General features: G+C 51.8%; 1 protein-coding gene across 1 annotated transcript; it reads left to right on the top strand.

Annotated features, from left to right (window-relative positions):
* The first annotated feature begins 1151 nt into the window (after positions 1–1151).
* Positions 1152–5001, top strand: LOC119324976 (hippocampus abundant transcript 1 protein-like). Its single transcript, XM_037598735.1, has 13 exons — positions 1152–1374; positions 1449–1560; positions 1656–1768; positions 2139–2494; positions 2773–2848; positions 3190–3276; positions 3445–3525; positions 3618–3650; positions 3806–3859; positions 3945–3986; positions 4166–4244; positions 4341–4411; positions 4502–5001. Exons 1-13 carry the CDS (start codon positions 1210–1212, stop codon positions 4589–4591), a joined length of 1359 nt encoding a protein of 452 aa, XP_037454632.1. The 5' UTR covers positions 1152–1209; the 3' UTR covers positions 4592–5001.
* Positions 5002–16184: the final 11183 nt, after the last annotated feature.

Genomic DNA, 16184 nt, shown 5'->3' with positions numbered 1-16184 from the left:
CAGTGCATGCTTTGGGCCTGCATGAATGTGGCGTGGCAAGTGGCGCGACGCGTGGAATGGAAAGCGCGGAGGGACAGGTGGGGATTTGGGCCTGCTAGTGTGATGAGAAGCAGGCATGACAGCGGTTCCGACGCCCGCAAAACCTTTATGTTTGTGTTCAGTTTGCGAAAACGCGTGTGCACTGCGCCGCAAACCGATACCGATCCGTGTTGAATGACTTTCGCGGTCCAGACACGAATGTAGGCGGTTTAAAGGGTCGGCGCTGGAGATGCCGTAACTGTAAAACCAAATGGCCTCTGTCGATCTGGACCTCACCAGGTCCCGTACATGAATCACGGTTGTAATCTTGCAGGTTAATCAATGTAGGCTCGATGACTGAGAGGAAAAGAACCCATGCCTCATCGGCTACTCTAGACGCGACATGAAATCGTATCAGCATTCAGCAGCACACCACAAGGGGGACTTCTCCCACCGGCGAAGCAAACATCCTAGTACCACATGAATCTAGCGGGCACCTCCGCCCGTTGTATCGTGTGCAACCGAGCATAACCACACAAGAAGCCAAGTGCGCCCCATGATCAGAGCACATCGATAAGCAGCTTTTGACAGAGGATGCGAGACCCGCAACACTAACAGAGCACAATCAGATCAGACCCTTCCAAGAGTTCCAACCCCGCAAGTCACACCCAAGATCCAATCAGCCACCCGAAAGTAGGGTGGAGTGCACTCCAAAGCACACGCACTGCTCCGCTCGACGACGCTGCCCAGGCGTACAAGCAAGCCACCGGAGCACGGTTATTTTTCCTCCCTCTCGCTGTCACCCTGTCGCCGTCGCGGCAGCACCACTAGCCAGCCGGATGGCATGGCGTACTCGGCAGATCGCACACTAAGCCGTAGCAGCCGGAGGCACGGTTACAGGACTGTCCCGTCCGTTTGGGCACGCAGGGCGCCACCTTGGCGAAAATGGAAGCGTCGCCGTTAGTGATGGGGTCAGTCAAGCGGCCTACCGCCCTTAGCAAGAAAGAGCCACGGCACGACGCATCGGCCCCAGTAGCTCTTACTTGAAGCATTGCATTTGCTTTGTCGTTGCGTGCTATGAGTGGGGTTTATAAGACACTCCCTCCCCGTTCCCCGGAACGGCATGATCGCAAGCCGCTGCCGGAGTATATACAGGTCTTGAGGTGGTAGGAGACGGCGGCGGCGTACGAGATGAAGGACTTCGTGGGGCTGGGGCACCTGTTCGTGGTGGCATTCCTCTTCCACTTCTCCTCCTTCATGGTGCTCCCGGCGATCACCGACGTGACCATGGAGGCCGTCTGCCCCGGCCGCGACGAATGCTCCGTCGCCATCTACCTCAGCGGCTTCCAGAACGCCGTGAGCAATCTGACCGCTGCATTTGCCTGGACCTTCTTCTGTTTTTTTTTACACTGGCACGTATGAGTATGCAGATCACGGGGCTGGGGGCTCTGGTGGTGACTCCGATTGTTGGGAATTTGTCGGACAAGTACGGCCGGAAGGCGCTGATGACGCTGCCGGTGACCCTCGCCATTTTGCCTCTCTGTACGTATGCGCCGAGTCTGCTCTGCACCGTGAGTATTCGTTGGCGAGCTTAATGTGCGGCGGGTGTGTGATCATTCGTTGCTTTGTTTTGGCAGTTATATTGGCGTGCAACCGGTCGGAGGTGTACTTCTACGTGTACTACGTGATGAAGATACTCGCCGGGATCTTCTGCGAGGGCAGCATCCACTGCCTCTCGCTTGCTTACGTGGTAAATTAATACAGTATCGCTTACGGTTCAACAGCAGATACATACACCAGTCTAAAAACAGCACGAAATTCAAATGAGGGGTTGGAAGAAAAAAAATCAAACACTCTTTGGTCTTACAATAAATGTCTCAACTTTATACTATGAGTATATTTGCATTTATACCCCCGTACAAAAAAGAATGCACGACAATTACCGGTACAGAAAGAACGTGCTTGGTATACAAACAAATACGGATTTGTAAAGCGAGAGTGTTAAAAAAATAGTAAAACGAGAAACAAGCTGACTGGGCCCATGTGTCATTGCAACACATGCGTGGAGCTCAGCCGCTAGTTCGTGACCGCTGACTGACGAGGCGAATTTTGTGGCGCAGGCGGACCACGTAGGGACCAAACGGCGGGCGGCGGCGTTCGGGCTCCTCTCAGGCGTGTCGACGGCCGGCTTCCTCTCGGGGACCCTCACCGCGCGGTTCCTCGCCACGTCCTCCACCTTCCAGGTCGCCGCGGCCGTCGGGACCGCGGGAGCCATCTACCTCAGGGCGTTCGTCCCGGATTCCGGCGCCGCTGTCTCCTTCCATGACGATGCCTGCGATCCCCTGCTCCAAGACTCGTCCTGCTCCTCTGCGGCTTCGTCTTCCGCTTCCTCCGACGAAGAGCTGTCGCCGAGGCTTCCGCCCTACAAGGGCGTGCTGCCGTCGCCGTCCGACATGGTCGCACTCCTCACTGGCAGGTGAGGTTTCTGCTGCCCGAGTGGTTGTGCCCTTTTTACTCAGTTCTGAAAGTAACTGAAAATGGACTGGTCCCTGTTCGAAAACTTACCACAGCATCTGCACCAACGTTGTTCAGATATTACTACAATTTTGCCCACGTCAAATACTCAATCAGAGCAACCCTGCAAGATAGCATACTACTCCCTCTGTCCCAAAATAAGTGACGGGGAGTACTTATCAGTTCTCACTAAAGAATTATGAGTAGTGTTTGCTGATGTGCGGTTACTCTTCCTTGCAGTTTGACCTTGTCAACGGCGGCCATGATTACTTTCTTTTACAGTCTCGGTGAACACGGACTTCAGACTGCATTACTGGTACGTATTTCTTACTGTCTCATGTCCAAGTTGACCATTATTTCGAATTTGAATTAGCAAGGATCAAAATTCAGAAGTCCTAATGTTCAGCAAATATTTCAAAAGAGAAAAAACAAATATTAGCAGTGCCCACTATTGCACTGTTATAATTCAGTCGTCTAATCATCAGTACACTATTTTGGCAGGAATTTTCACTAAACGGACCCCACAATTGTTTTCTTGATCAAATAATTGCAATAGAGTATCTGTTTTTCCTCTTATCTGTGTTACACTAGTGCCACCTGAAAGCACACTTTCCCCGCAAAAAAAAGAACACAGTTTAATTTTTGACTTATTTGCAGTACTACCTGAAAGCGCAGTTTGGCTACAGCAAAGACGAGTTTGCTAATCTAATGCTGATTGCCGGTGCTGCGGGAATGATCTCACAGGTACCAGTACCATTGTAACTGCAGATCAGCTTGCAGCCTTGAATTTCTACCCATGTCAACGCTCCGTAGCTGTTTTTCCTATAAAAAAAGATCAAGGCTGCAAGCGTACTTATTCATATTCTTATATGCATCTTACCTTTTATTTGACTTCCTGTAACACCTTTGCAGTTAACAGTAATGCCAATATTTGCTCCAATCGTTGGTGAGGAGATGCTACTTATTGTTGGGCTGTTAGGAGGGTGCACTCATGTAACAGCTCTTTATTAAATCTTTTCTCTTATTTGCTGAAGTTTTTAGGATACCACGGTTTTGATTGTTGAATAATTTTCATATTTTTGCAGGTTTTCCTGTATGGCATCGCATGGTCGTACTGGGTACTTCCTATGGCCTTTGCAATTGCTTCCATACTTTGGTGCATTTGTCAGTTGCTGTGTCGACACAGCATCAACAATAATATACGTAGATCTGCCGCAGTGCAGTGGTGTATTTCTACTTTATGTTCTCTAACGTTGCCGTAATTATCTCACAGGTGCCATATTTTGCTGCATCGTTTATAATTTTGAGTGCTTTTGTTCACCCATCTGTAAGCCATATTTTGCTCACCTTTTCCCTTTCACTTCCTTCCGAGAAATTCAAAAGAAACTTGATGATCCTTTCAACTTCTGTAGATAAGGACCAATGTATCAAAAAGCGTTGGATCAAATGAGCAGGTAACTTGACTAGTTGCTGATGTTTGTCTTTTACTCCCTCCGTCCCATAATATAAGAGCGTTTTTGACATTAGTATAGTGTAAAAAATGCTCTTATATTATGGGACGGAGGGAGTATTACCCAACAGTTTACACTTGTGAGTTTGCTCATCAAAACTATTGTTTGGTGTCCCCTTCCAGGGAATTGCTCAAGGTTGTATATCTGGAATTAGTTCTTTTGCCAGCATATTAGCTCCACTTGTCTTTACTCCGTTGACAGGTAAGGGAACATAAACTAACGGATACAAGTTTTGTCAGTCTTGGTTTCCTAAATGGTATAGAATTAAAACCAATCATCTTGTTTTCTTGTGTCCAGCATGGTTCCTTTCAGAAACAACGCCGTTCAACTTCAAAGGCTTCAGCATTATGGTTGCTGGTTTTTGTACGGTAGGGCTACAGTGGAACACCTTAAAGAATTCTGTTCAATTCGAAATTATTTACCACATGTTACTAAAGAATTGGTGAGTTTTTGTGCAGCTCATTGCCTTTGTCATCAGCATTAGGATGCGCGCGGCGAGATGTGGAGTTAGCGAGAAAGTGAGCCTTGTGCAGCATGAGCAAGCATGACATACAGAACACCCTGGTTAAGAGTGGCTTGCTCCATGCTTCCAGGAGAATGAATGGCCCTCGGCATGCAAAAGCACCTTTCTCTATTACATGAACGCTGCAGATGTCGAATTGGGCAGTAAACCTCCTACTGTCCTACCAGTACATAGCTGACCGGAATAGTTAACTGTATGTAGCTTGCTTCAGAAAGGGGGTCAGTGGGTAAGCACTTAGCATTCGGAGTTGGCGCAGTTCTGTTTCTGAATGCAGAATGTATGGTGGATGAATTACAAAGTACTAGTACATCCGTTCCTAAATATAAGATGTTTTGGCAGTTAATTTAAACTGCCAAAACGTTCATATTTAGGAACAGAGGTGGCAATATGTAAATACAACGACTTCTGGTGATAAATTCGACTCGTCTGAGTACACAGGAAGCACTGGATAGAGGAAGTGTGGCTTGTTATGAAATGAGCTTATGCATTATCGGGGCCAACAGGCCAGCACATATACATGTAGGGAAATATGCAAAGAAGCCCCTGTACAATATGATAACTACACACAGCACAACACCCTGTTCTAATACCTCCCCTCAAACTCAAGGGGGGTCTTGGACACTGAGTTTGGACAGGAAAAAGTTGTGTTGTGACCGTGTCTGAGCTTTCGTGAGAAAATCAGCAAACTGAAGCTCCGATGGCACATACTGAAGGGCCATAATCCTCTCTTGCACCCGAGAATGCATGTAGAAGGCATCAACACTGATGTACTTGGTGAGCTCATGCTTAACAGGATCACGGGCAATGCTGAGTGCCCCGGTGCTGTCGGAGAGCAAAGGGGTCGGTGCAGCAGTGGAAACACCAAAATCCTGAAGAAGCCACCATAGCCAAGTAATCTCTGCAGTCACAAATGCCATAGCTCGCAGCTCAGCCTCAGCACTGGAGCGGGATACAACAGTCTGCTTCTTAGTCTTCCAAGCAATCAGAGGGGAGCCAAGAAAAACACAATAGGCAGAGAGAGAGCGGCGATCAGTAGGATCGCTGGTCCAGGTCGCATCACAGTAGGCTTGAAGCTGAAGAGAGCTGGAGCGAGGGAAGAATAAGCAACGAGTCACAGTACCACATGTAACAAAGAACCCGAAGAAGATGACTGTAGTGAAGGTGAGTGGGAGCAGAGAGAAACTGACTTAGAATGTGCACAGCGTAAGAAATGTCAGGACGAGTGATGCCTAGATAGGCAAGGCTCCCAACAAGATGGCGGTAGCGTGTGGGATCTGCAAGGGGTCCACCGTCACTAGGACAAAGATGGAGACCAGGCTCCATAGGAGTGTCAACCGTACTGACCAGTGAGGCGGGCATGAGTGAGAAGATCTTGGATGTACTTCGCTTGAGAGATATAAATGCCCTCAAGGGAAGAAGTGATCTCAAGTCCAAGAAAGTAGCGAAGAGAACCCAAATCAGTCATCAAGAATTTCTCATGTAGACATTTCTTCACAAAATCAATGAATTGGTGGTCATCTCCTGTGATAATCATGTCATCAATATAGAGTAGTAAAAGGGTGCGGCCGCGAGAAGTGTCAATAAACAGAGCAGGATCATGAACACTAGCAGAGAAACCGGTCCCTGTGATGACGGAGGAGAAATGCTCAAACCAGATACGAGGAGCTTGTTTCAGCCCATAAAGAGAGCGCCGAGGACAACAAATAGTGCCATCAGAGATAGTATAGCCAGGAGGCGACTGCATATAGACCACTTCCCGCGGCTCACCATTGGAGAATGCATTCTTGACATCTAACTGAGAGATGGACCACTACCGAACAGCAGCAACAACCAAAAGAGTGCGAACAGTGGTCATGTGAGCAACAGGAGCAAAGATCTCATCATAGTCACGACCATACTCATGTTGGAAGCCACACACAACAAGACGGGCTTTGTAACATCCGAGCGAACCGTCTGAATGTGTCTTAACCTTGTAGACCCATTTGCAAGTGATTGGTCGAACGCCTGGAGGCAGGGGTACAAGGTCCCAAGTGCATGTGCACTCAAGAGCGTGAATCTCCTCCGCCATAGCATGCTACCATTCAGAATGAGCAGCCGCCTCACGATACGTAGACGGCTCAACAATAGTGGTAGCAGCAGCTACGTAGAGGCAAGAGGTTGGAGAGTGTGTCGATCACGCAGATTATACCGAGGAGCAAGGGGGTAGGTGGTTCTGAAGGAACGGGACCCAACAGGGAAGGAGTGGAAATGGAAGTGGTCGCATCCGAGGGAGAAGGGTGCTGAGCACGATGGGAGTAGACAAAAGGAAACAAAGAGAGAGTGGAAGTGGAAGGTGGCGCATCAGAGGAAGAAGGGTGTTGAGCACGACAGGTAGGGGAGTTAGGAACAGAAACCTCATCCTGTGTAAGCTGAAGCTCATGAGCAGACACAGGTGAAGGGCAAGGAGTGGACCTAACAGGTGACTGTTGTTGAGTATGTATTTGTGTTGCATGTATATTGGAGTTGTGGACCACCTCCTAGTCTTGTATAGTTGAGGTAGAGGTCTACCCTGTAATTATATATACGTGCACCAGCACCACATCAATACAACATCTGTTGTATTGTAAACTATTTAGTCTACATGGTATCATCTTGGTCGTTCCGACCCTAGGGCTTGCCGCCGCCGCCGTGCCTTCCCGTCGAGCACGCTGCCACCACCGCCGCCGCACCGCACCACCACCGCACAACACTGCCACCGCGCCCTTCCCTCTCTCCCAATGCGTCGTCGCCCTCTTGTGCCGCCCGTTTCCGCTCCCTATCGCGCCGACCGCCGACGACGCGCGCCTCCCTCCTGCGTCGCCGCTGCCCGCACCGCTTCCCCTCCCGACCGCGCGCCGTTCTCCCCGCGCCGGCGCCCACCAAAGCCACCTCCCCTCCCGGCCGCTGCGTGCCATGCTCACTGAGCCGCAAACCCTAACCCTAAACCGCCGCCACCTCTCACCGTTGCCGCTGCACGCGCCGCCATGTCTTCGCCTGGTTCCTCCACGACCAGCTCGTCGAACCACTTCGCCAGCCCCAAGCCCTCCGCTTCCGCCATTTGTGACCTCAACATTGAGGCCCGGGTCCCTATTCGTCTCGACAGCTCCAGCACATCATACTATGCATGGAAGACCTACTTTAACCTCATCTTCCGCGAGTACTATCTCATCGAGCACATCGACGGTTCCGTGGACAGCGTGTACATGCGCGGCGATCCGGAGTGGTCCGCCATCGAGGCCACGATCATCTGTTGGTTCTACCAGACGGTCTCGAAGGACATCTTCCACACGGTTGTCGCCAAGGACGACGACGCCTGCGGCGTGTGGGCCAAGATCAACGCGCTCTTCACCGACAACAAACTTTAGTGCCTTGTTTTCTTGCAGCAGGAGTTCTTCGGCTGTCACTAGGACAACTCCACCATCGACGAGTACTGCATGAGGCTCAAGATGCTCGCCAACGAGCTTCGCGACATCGGCGCTAAGGTCTCTGACGACCTCATGCCGAGAACCCTCACCGCCGGTCTTAACAAGGACTTCGGTAACGCGGCGTCCAACCATAGCCTGCTGCCGCAGCCCACTTTCCAACGCGTTGTCGCGTACCTCAAACTTGAGGAGCGCCGAATGAGGAAGCTGAAGCAGCGGGTCCAGCACACCGCCCCCGCCGCCAGCACCACCAGCGGTGGCCCTGCTACTCCGGCCGCTCCCTGCCCGCCTGCTCCACCCATGCCCACCGACTACTAACCGCTGCCGCTCGCACGGCCCGCGCCTCCATGCAGCCGCAAGGTGGCAGGGGCCGCTGCCAGCAGCAGCCACAGGCACCGGGTGTAGGAGGGGCGCCCCGCTACCAGCAGCTGCCCCCGCTGTGGGCCGCCAGGCAGAACCCTTTGGACGGGCGTCGTCCACGCCTATCACATGCCCGTCCCGTGGGCCGTCTCCTTGGTCCCTGTCCCGCGGGCCACCAGGCGTTCATCGGCGTCCCCTACCAGCCCTATGGTGCTCCGCTCGCGCCGCCACCCCTCGGTGGCTACGACGCGCCCGCCCAGGCGCCGCCCTATGGAGGCCAGCCCGCCGCTGCTGGTACCTGCACCGTGGGATCCCGCCCTCCTGGCCGCCCTACACTCGGCGCCGTCATCGAGTAACTATGGCGATGGAGGCGACTGGTACATGGACTTGGGTGCTACTGCGCATATGACAACTCATCCCTGTAACCTATCCTCTTCCACTCCAGTTAACACACCCACTCGTATCACCGTTGGCAACGGTTCTTCTTTACCTATCACTCATGTCGATAACACTAGTTTTCCTTCTAGCTCGACACCTATCACTATGTCTAATGTCCTTATCTCACCTAACATAGTCACTAGTTTAGTTTCCGTTCATCGTCTTACTCGTGAGAATCCACTTACTGTTGAATTTGACGGTGTTGGTCTTTCTGTGAAGGATGCCCGTACCCGGATGGTGCTTCACCGATGTGATAGCCCTAATGAGCTTTATCCCATGTACGCCGGCGCCTCCACCTCCACACCCATCGCCCTCTCCACAGGCGTCGACCTTTGGCATGCTCGCTTGGGCCACCCGAACCCCGCCATTTTGCGTCAGATTCTTAGGAGTTTTTCTTTCTCATGTAATAAGCTCGACGAGCATACTTGTGAGGCTTGCCGCTTGGGCAAGCATGTTCGTCTTCCCTTTAGTGTGTCTACTTTAGTTTCAACTTTTCCATTTCAATTACTTCATAGTGATGTTTGGACGTCTCCAGTTGTGAGTAACACGGGCTATCTATACTACTTGGTGATTTTAGATGATTATTCTCATTATGTGTGGACTTTTCCTCTTCATCGTAAATCCGATGCTTTAGCCACAATCATCACCTTTTATTCCTATGTCACCACCTAGTTCGGTCACCCCATACTCGCACTCCAGACTGATAACGGAAAAGAGTTTGACAATGTCGCTCTCCGCACACTTCTCGCCTCTCACGACACCACCTTTCGCCTGACTTGTCCTTACACCTCACAGCAGAACGGCCGCGCCGAGCACATTCTCCGCACTCTTAATGACTGCGTTCGCATGTTACCCTTCCACTCTAACGTGCCCGCTCGGTTTTGGCCCGATGCTCTTGCCACCGCCACCCTTTTAGTTAACATTCGCCCGTGTCGTCCTCGGTGGAACTACGCCCCTCACCACCTTCTCTTCGGTACACCACTGTCCTATGACGGTCTCCGCATCTTTGGGTGTCTTTGTTATCCTAGCACCGCGCCCACTACGCCACACAAACTCGCACCATGTTCCGTCCCATGCGTCTTCCTTGGCTACCCTCCTAACACCAAAGGTTACCAGTGCTATGATCCTGTCACTCATCGTGTGTACACCTCGAGGCACGTGTACTTTGTCGAGACGGTGTTCCTTTTTTTCAGGTTTCTCCGGCTTTGGCTCCTTCAGCGCCGACTCCCACGCCCCCTTCCTGGAGCGATGAGCGGTGGCGCCCCCCGGAGGCCCCTCGGGCACAGCGCTTTCCGCTGCCACCGCCCAGTTTTCGACTCCCTCCCCTGAGGTCAAATCTGACCGGGCCTGTGGGTACCCGTCTCCATCCTATGAGGTTGAGCCGGCGGGCACCCCGCCCGCCACCCCGATGACAGGATCAACTTCCTCCTCACCCGTCGCCCCCTTAGCCGCAGGCTCGGCTGGCGCCGCCGCTGCCGTGGCCCCCGAGGCCCCCGTAAATACCGTTGCAGCCCCCGCCATCGTCGCCAGCCCTGCTGCCCCGCCTCTTGGCGTGACAACCTATGCCCGGGCAGGAGTGCTTCGGCCGAGCACGCGCTACTCTTCCGATGAATATGTGTGTGCCGCCTCGACATCGACACCATCACCCATCCCCACCTCCAGTCGCATTGCCCTTCGGTATCCCCACTGGCTAGCTGTGATGCAGGAGGAGTTCGATGCCCTACAGTGCAACTGCACGTGGCAGCTTGTTCCGCGACCCCCTCGTGCCAACATCGTCACTGGCAAGTGGGTGTTTCGCCACTAGACTCGCCCGGACAGTTCTCTTGAGCGCTACAAGGCTCGGTAGGTGGTTTGTGGATTTCAGCAGCGCGCAGGCATGGAATTCACTGACACCTTCGCCCTGGTTGTTAAACTAGGCACAATCCGTGCCATGCTCCAGTCGGCGGTCTCACGCGCCTCGCATGTGCACTAGTTGGATATCTCCAATGCCTTCTTGCACAGCCATCTTGCCAAGTAGGTGTTCTGTGAGCAGCCACTTGCTTCGTCGACACCGAGCACCCAGACTTTGTGTGCTTGCTCTCCTGTTCTCTTTACGGATTGAAGTAGGCGCCTCGGGCTTGGTACTAGCATATCACGACCTTTCTGCAGTCTCTGTGATTTCTGTCCACTCGCTCTGATGCCTCACTCTTCGTGTATCCTCAAGGAGCTGACATTGCATATTTGCTGCTCTACATCGATGACATCATCCTCATGGTGTTCACCCCCGATCTCCTTCAGTGGCTGACTATTCGTCTTCGTGATGAGTTCGCACTCAAGGATTTGGGGCCTCTGCACTACTTTCTCGGCATCGAGGTGGTCCGACGGACTGATGGCTTCTTTCTCCATCAGCAGAAGTACACCCACGAGCTCCTGGAGCGTGTCGGTATGCTTAACTGCAAGCCGGCGCCCACCCCTGAGCGAGTCCTGGATTAAGGGGTCCTCGGACAGCCGGACTATATACTTTGGCCGGACTGTTGGACTATGAACATACAAGATTGAAGACTTCGTCCTGTGTCCGGATGGGACTCTCCTTTGCATGAAAGGCAAGCTTGGCAATTTGGATATGTAGATCTCCTTCTCTATAACCGACTCTGGGTAAACCCTAGCCCCCTCCGGTGTCTATATAAACCGGAGGGTTTAATCCGTAAGACAACAACAATCATAATCATAGGCTAGCTTCTAGGGTTTAGCCTCTACGATCTCGTGGTAGATCAACTCTTGTAATACTCATATCATCAAGATCAATCAAGCAGGAAGTAGGGTATTACCTCCATCAAGAGGGCCCGAACCTGGGTAAACATCGTGTCCCCCGCCTCCTGTTACCATTAGCCTTAGACGCACAGTTCGGGACCCCCTACCCGAGATCCGCCGGTTTTGACACCGACATTGGTGCTTTCATTGAGAGTTCCACTGTGCCGTCGCGATAAGGCTAGATGGCTCCTTCAATCATCTTCAACGACGCGGTCCAGGGGAGGTTTTCCTCCCCGGACAGATCTTCGTATTCGGTGGCTTCATACTGCGGGCCAACTCGCTTGGCCATCTGGAGCAGATCAATAGCTACGCCCCTGGCCATCAGGTCAGGTTTGGAAGCTTGAACTACACTACCGACATCTGCGGAGACTTGACCTTTGACAGATTCGAGCTTGTGTGCGCCGAACAGTCACGACGAGCATGACTTAGATCTGCCATCGGATAGTATTCGGGGAATCGCGCCTGCGACTGCTCCGGGAATCAATCTGGAGCAAATTGTGCCATCCGAGGACGGGTGGATGGACCCCGCCGCGGAGGCCGCATACTCATCGACGTTGGAGCCGAACACTGATCCCACCTCCTATGAGGCCGGTATCATCGGACCCTCGGACTCGTCTCCGGCTACAGGATCCGAACCGCGTACGCCCGTGCCTATCAAATCTGATTGGGCACCGGTCATGGAGTTCACCTCCGCAGATATCTTTCAGCACTCACCCTTGGGTGATGTGCTAAATTCATTAAGGTCTCTCTCCTTGTCAGGAGACTCTTGACTGAACTATGTCCGGTTGGAGTGGGAAGCGGACGACAAAGAAATTCGTTCCCCACCCACCACCCACTTAATAGCCACTGTCGATGACTTAACCGACGTGCTTGACTTCAACTCCGAAGACATCGATGGAATGGACGACGTTGCAGGAGATGAACAGGAACCACCGCCCACAGGGCGCTGGACAGCCACCTCATCATATGATATATATATATATATATATATATATATATATATATATATATATATGGTGGACACCCCCAAAGAAGACAATGGGGATGAGGCAACAGAGGATAATCCCTTGGGGAAGCAATCAAAGCACTGGTGTCATCGGCGCCGATCTAAGCCCCGCCATGGTAGAAATAGCAGTACCAGAACAGGAGATGATAGCAATCCGAATGGTGCCGAAGACGAAAACAATCCCGCCCAGCCTGACTTCGAGCAGGCCGAGCAGGAGGATGGGCAAGCTAGCCCAGATGAACAGGCAACAGATGGAGACTTGGAGGACCACAATTATATGCCTCTCTCCGAAGATGAGGTGAGCCTCAACGATTACGAATTTGTCGTGCCTGAGGATCCCGTCGAGCAGGAGTGCTTCAAGCGCCAACTTATAGCCACTGCAAAAAGCCTGAAGAAGAAGCAGTAGCAGCTTCAAGCTGATCAAGATCTGGTAACAGATAGATGGACTGAGGTCCTGGCAGCCGAGGAATACGGATTCAAGCGCCCAACCAAAAGTTACCCGAAGCGTAGGTTGCTACCCCAACTCGAGGAGGAGGCGTTACAACCCACACTACCAGCGCATGATGCGGCTGACCGGCCACCCCGTAGACGAGACAAAGCGGCATACCAGCCCTCACCCCGACGCCAAACAAACAAAAACGCGAAGGCCGAGGGCTCCACGCATGACCTACGAGACAAATTGAAAAACAAAGCAGGATAGTCAAGATCGATCTACGGATCATGGGGGCACGCCCCAACGCGTGACGATGACCGTCACGCCGGATACACCAATAAATCCGGCTGGACCGAATACAATGCAACCCGACACAGAGGCACCACACACCCCCAATGCTTCACTGATGAAGTAATGGATCATGAATTCCCAGAAGAGTTCAAACCTGTGAACATTGAATCATATGATGGTACTACAGACCCCGCGGTATGGATAGAAGATTTCTTCCTCCATATTCACATGGCCCGCGGAGATGATCTACACGCCATCAAGTACCTCCCACTAAAACTCAAAGGACCGGCTCGGCATTGGCTAAATAGCTTGCTGGCAAACTCCATCGGGAGTTGGGAGAACCTGGCAAACGCATTCCTTGACAACTTCCAGGGCACTTATGTGCGACCTCCGGATGTTGATGACCTAAGTCACATAACCCAACAGCCCGGAGAGTCAGCCAGGAAATTTTGGACCTGGTTCCTAACTAAAAAGAACCAAATTGTCGACTGTCCGGATGCCGAAGCCCTAGCGGACTTTAAGCATAACATCCGTGACGAGTGGCTTGCCCGACACCTCGGCCAAGAAAAGCCAAAATCCATGGCAGCCCTCACAACGCTCATGACCCGCTTTTGCGCGGGCGAAGATAGCTGGCTGGCTCATAGCAACAACACAGCAAGCAATCCTGGCACATCAAAAGCCAGGGATCGCAACGACCAACCACGCCGCAACAAACACAAGCGTCGCAAAAACGGTGATAGTACCGAAGACACGGTAGTCAATGCCGGATTCAGTGGCTCCAAGTCCGGTGAGCAGAAAAAGCCATTCAACAAAAACAATTCAGACCCGTCCAATTTGGACCACATACTCGACCGTCCATGCCAAATTCATGGCACCCCAGGAACACCAGCCAATCATACCAATAGAGAATGCTGGGTCTTCAGACAAGCCGACAGGTCAGGTGCCGAAAACAAGGGGAAGGGGTCTCAAAGCGAAGATGACGATGAGGAGCCTCGATCATCGAACACAGGAGGACAGAAGAAATTCCCTCCCCAGGTGAAAACGGTGAATATGATATACGCAACCCACATTCCCAAGCGGAAGCGTGAACTAAAAGACATCTATATAATAGAGCCAGTCGCCCCAAAGTTCAACACATGGTCCTCTTCTCCGATCACTTTCAATCGAAGGGACCATCCTACCAATATCCGTCATGGCGATTCATCCGCATTGGTCCACGACCCCATCATCAACAAATTCCACCTAACACAAGTCCTCATGGACGGTGGCGGCAGCCTGAACCTACTCTATGAGGATACAGTGCGTAAAATGGGCATCGACCCCTCAAGGATCAAGCCCACAAAAACCACCTTCAAAGGTGTCATACCAGGTGTAGAGGCCTGTTGCACGGGCTCAATCACACTGGAAGTGATCTTTGGATCCCCGGACAGTTACCACGCCGAAGAGTTACTCTTCGACATCGTCCCCTTTTGTAGTGACTATCAGGAACTACTCGGACAAACCGCGTTCGCTCGGTTCAACGTGGTGCCACATTATGCCTACCGTAAACTCAAGATGCCCAGTCCGCGCAGTGTCATCACGGTTAATGGCAGGGCCAAACTCCCCAATATAGAGCAATCAACCATCGCTTTAATAGCAAGAGCAACGGATGGCACCTCCCAATCGAACCTCGAGTCGACGGCCAAGCTCACGGACTCCGTCAAAGGGGTCCGAACTACTGCGCGACAGGATAGCCCGGCCCGTCTGGAGCTTAACTAAAACACTCCGGCAAAACTTAAGATAAGCCACATACTGCGGCTCAACCGCTCTGTGGCGAAAAACCAATTCTTGCATCTTCTTCGCAGGTTCACCTTTTGCGTCAGCCAGGACGGCTGGCATGGAAACAACGCAAGCACGTAAGGGAATCGCCAGTACTCCCCTCTATGATCATCCGACTACACTCCGGATCCGCATACAACCTCCCCCCGCCTGGTCTTAGAAGGTTCCGCAGTCATATTTCTTTTTATCACATTACATGTACTCATACGCATTGACGTATTATTAAAATACAACATGTGGGTTTATATGATGCCCGTCTGCTACTATCTCTTATTGAAACTCTTTTGTTAAAAGGCAGTTGCATATCGCGATATGCCTTAATGTGCCAGGGGCTTCATTATACCCATACTACGGCAAAAAAGTCCGAACACCTTCACGGTAGTTCGGCACCCCGAACTTATAACATTATATGCATCAGCTCAGAATCATGTCTTGGGTCAATAGTTGGGTTTGCCCGGCTCCTATGTTTTGTTACCTTACGTTCCGCTATATCGGCTAAGGTAGCGCAGGGAGAACTACTGCGATTGTGTCCCGGTTCTTCTGGACGAGCACCTCAGTAGAGAAAGCCGAAAACTGACTGTCATGATGCGGCGAGAGCTGGTTGCTGTTCGAGAGGTTGTAAAATCTTTAAGGATTCCTTCCGCATAATGCCATAACCAATGCAGCGTGCGAAGGATCGGTTTTTCTTCCGACCAGGCGCTTTATAGAGCCCCTCGTGCAGTCTTCTGAACACCAGGAGCTGCGCCTACCATACTTCCAAAACCCCTATGGCTAAGTGAGAGTGATAAAGCCCTATGGTCTGATTACCTGGTTCGCTGTGCTGAACACCTCCTTCAAGGACCCAAAACTGGGATAAAGAGTGCTCAGGTTTATCTCGAACACCCCCGTACTTACTACGTGGGGGCGGAAGCCGACGACTGGCCAACTCTCAGGATTAATATATAAAACGGCCGCACAGGAGGAAAAACTTTCAAACGACAAGCAATAAATAATAGAAATGACGTTGTTCAAACATTACAAAGGACAAACATGACTGCATTCA

The sequence above is a fragment of the Triticum dicoccoides genome, chromosome 6B (genome assembly GCF_002162155.2).
Source record: "Triticum dicoccoides isolate Atlit2015 ecotype Zavitan chromosome 6B, WEW_v2.0, whole genome shotgun sequence".
Classification (NCBI taxonomy): Eukaryota; Viridiplantae; Streptophyta; class Magnoliopsida; order Poales; family Poaceae; genus Triticum; species Triticum dicoccoides.
The sequence above is the reverse complement of the archived record's forward strand: the minus strand, read 5'-3'. Positions and strand labels throughout refer to the sequence as shown.

Bases quoted from the DNA above. Each gene is read 5' to 3' on its own strand.
- LOC119324976 (XM_037598735.1), top strand. From the start codon at position 1,210: ATGAAGGACTTCGTGGGGCTGGGGCACCTGTTCGTGGTGGCATTCCTC. The intron at 1,375-1,448 runs GTGAGCAATCTG...ATGAGTATGCAG, and splicing joins TCAGCGGCTTCCAGAACGCC to ATCACGGGGCTGGGGGCTCT. The intron at 1,769-2,138 runs GTAAATTAATAC...TTTGTGGCGCAG, and splicing joins GCCTCTCGCTTGCTTACGTG to GCGGACCACGTAGGGACCAA.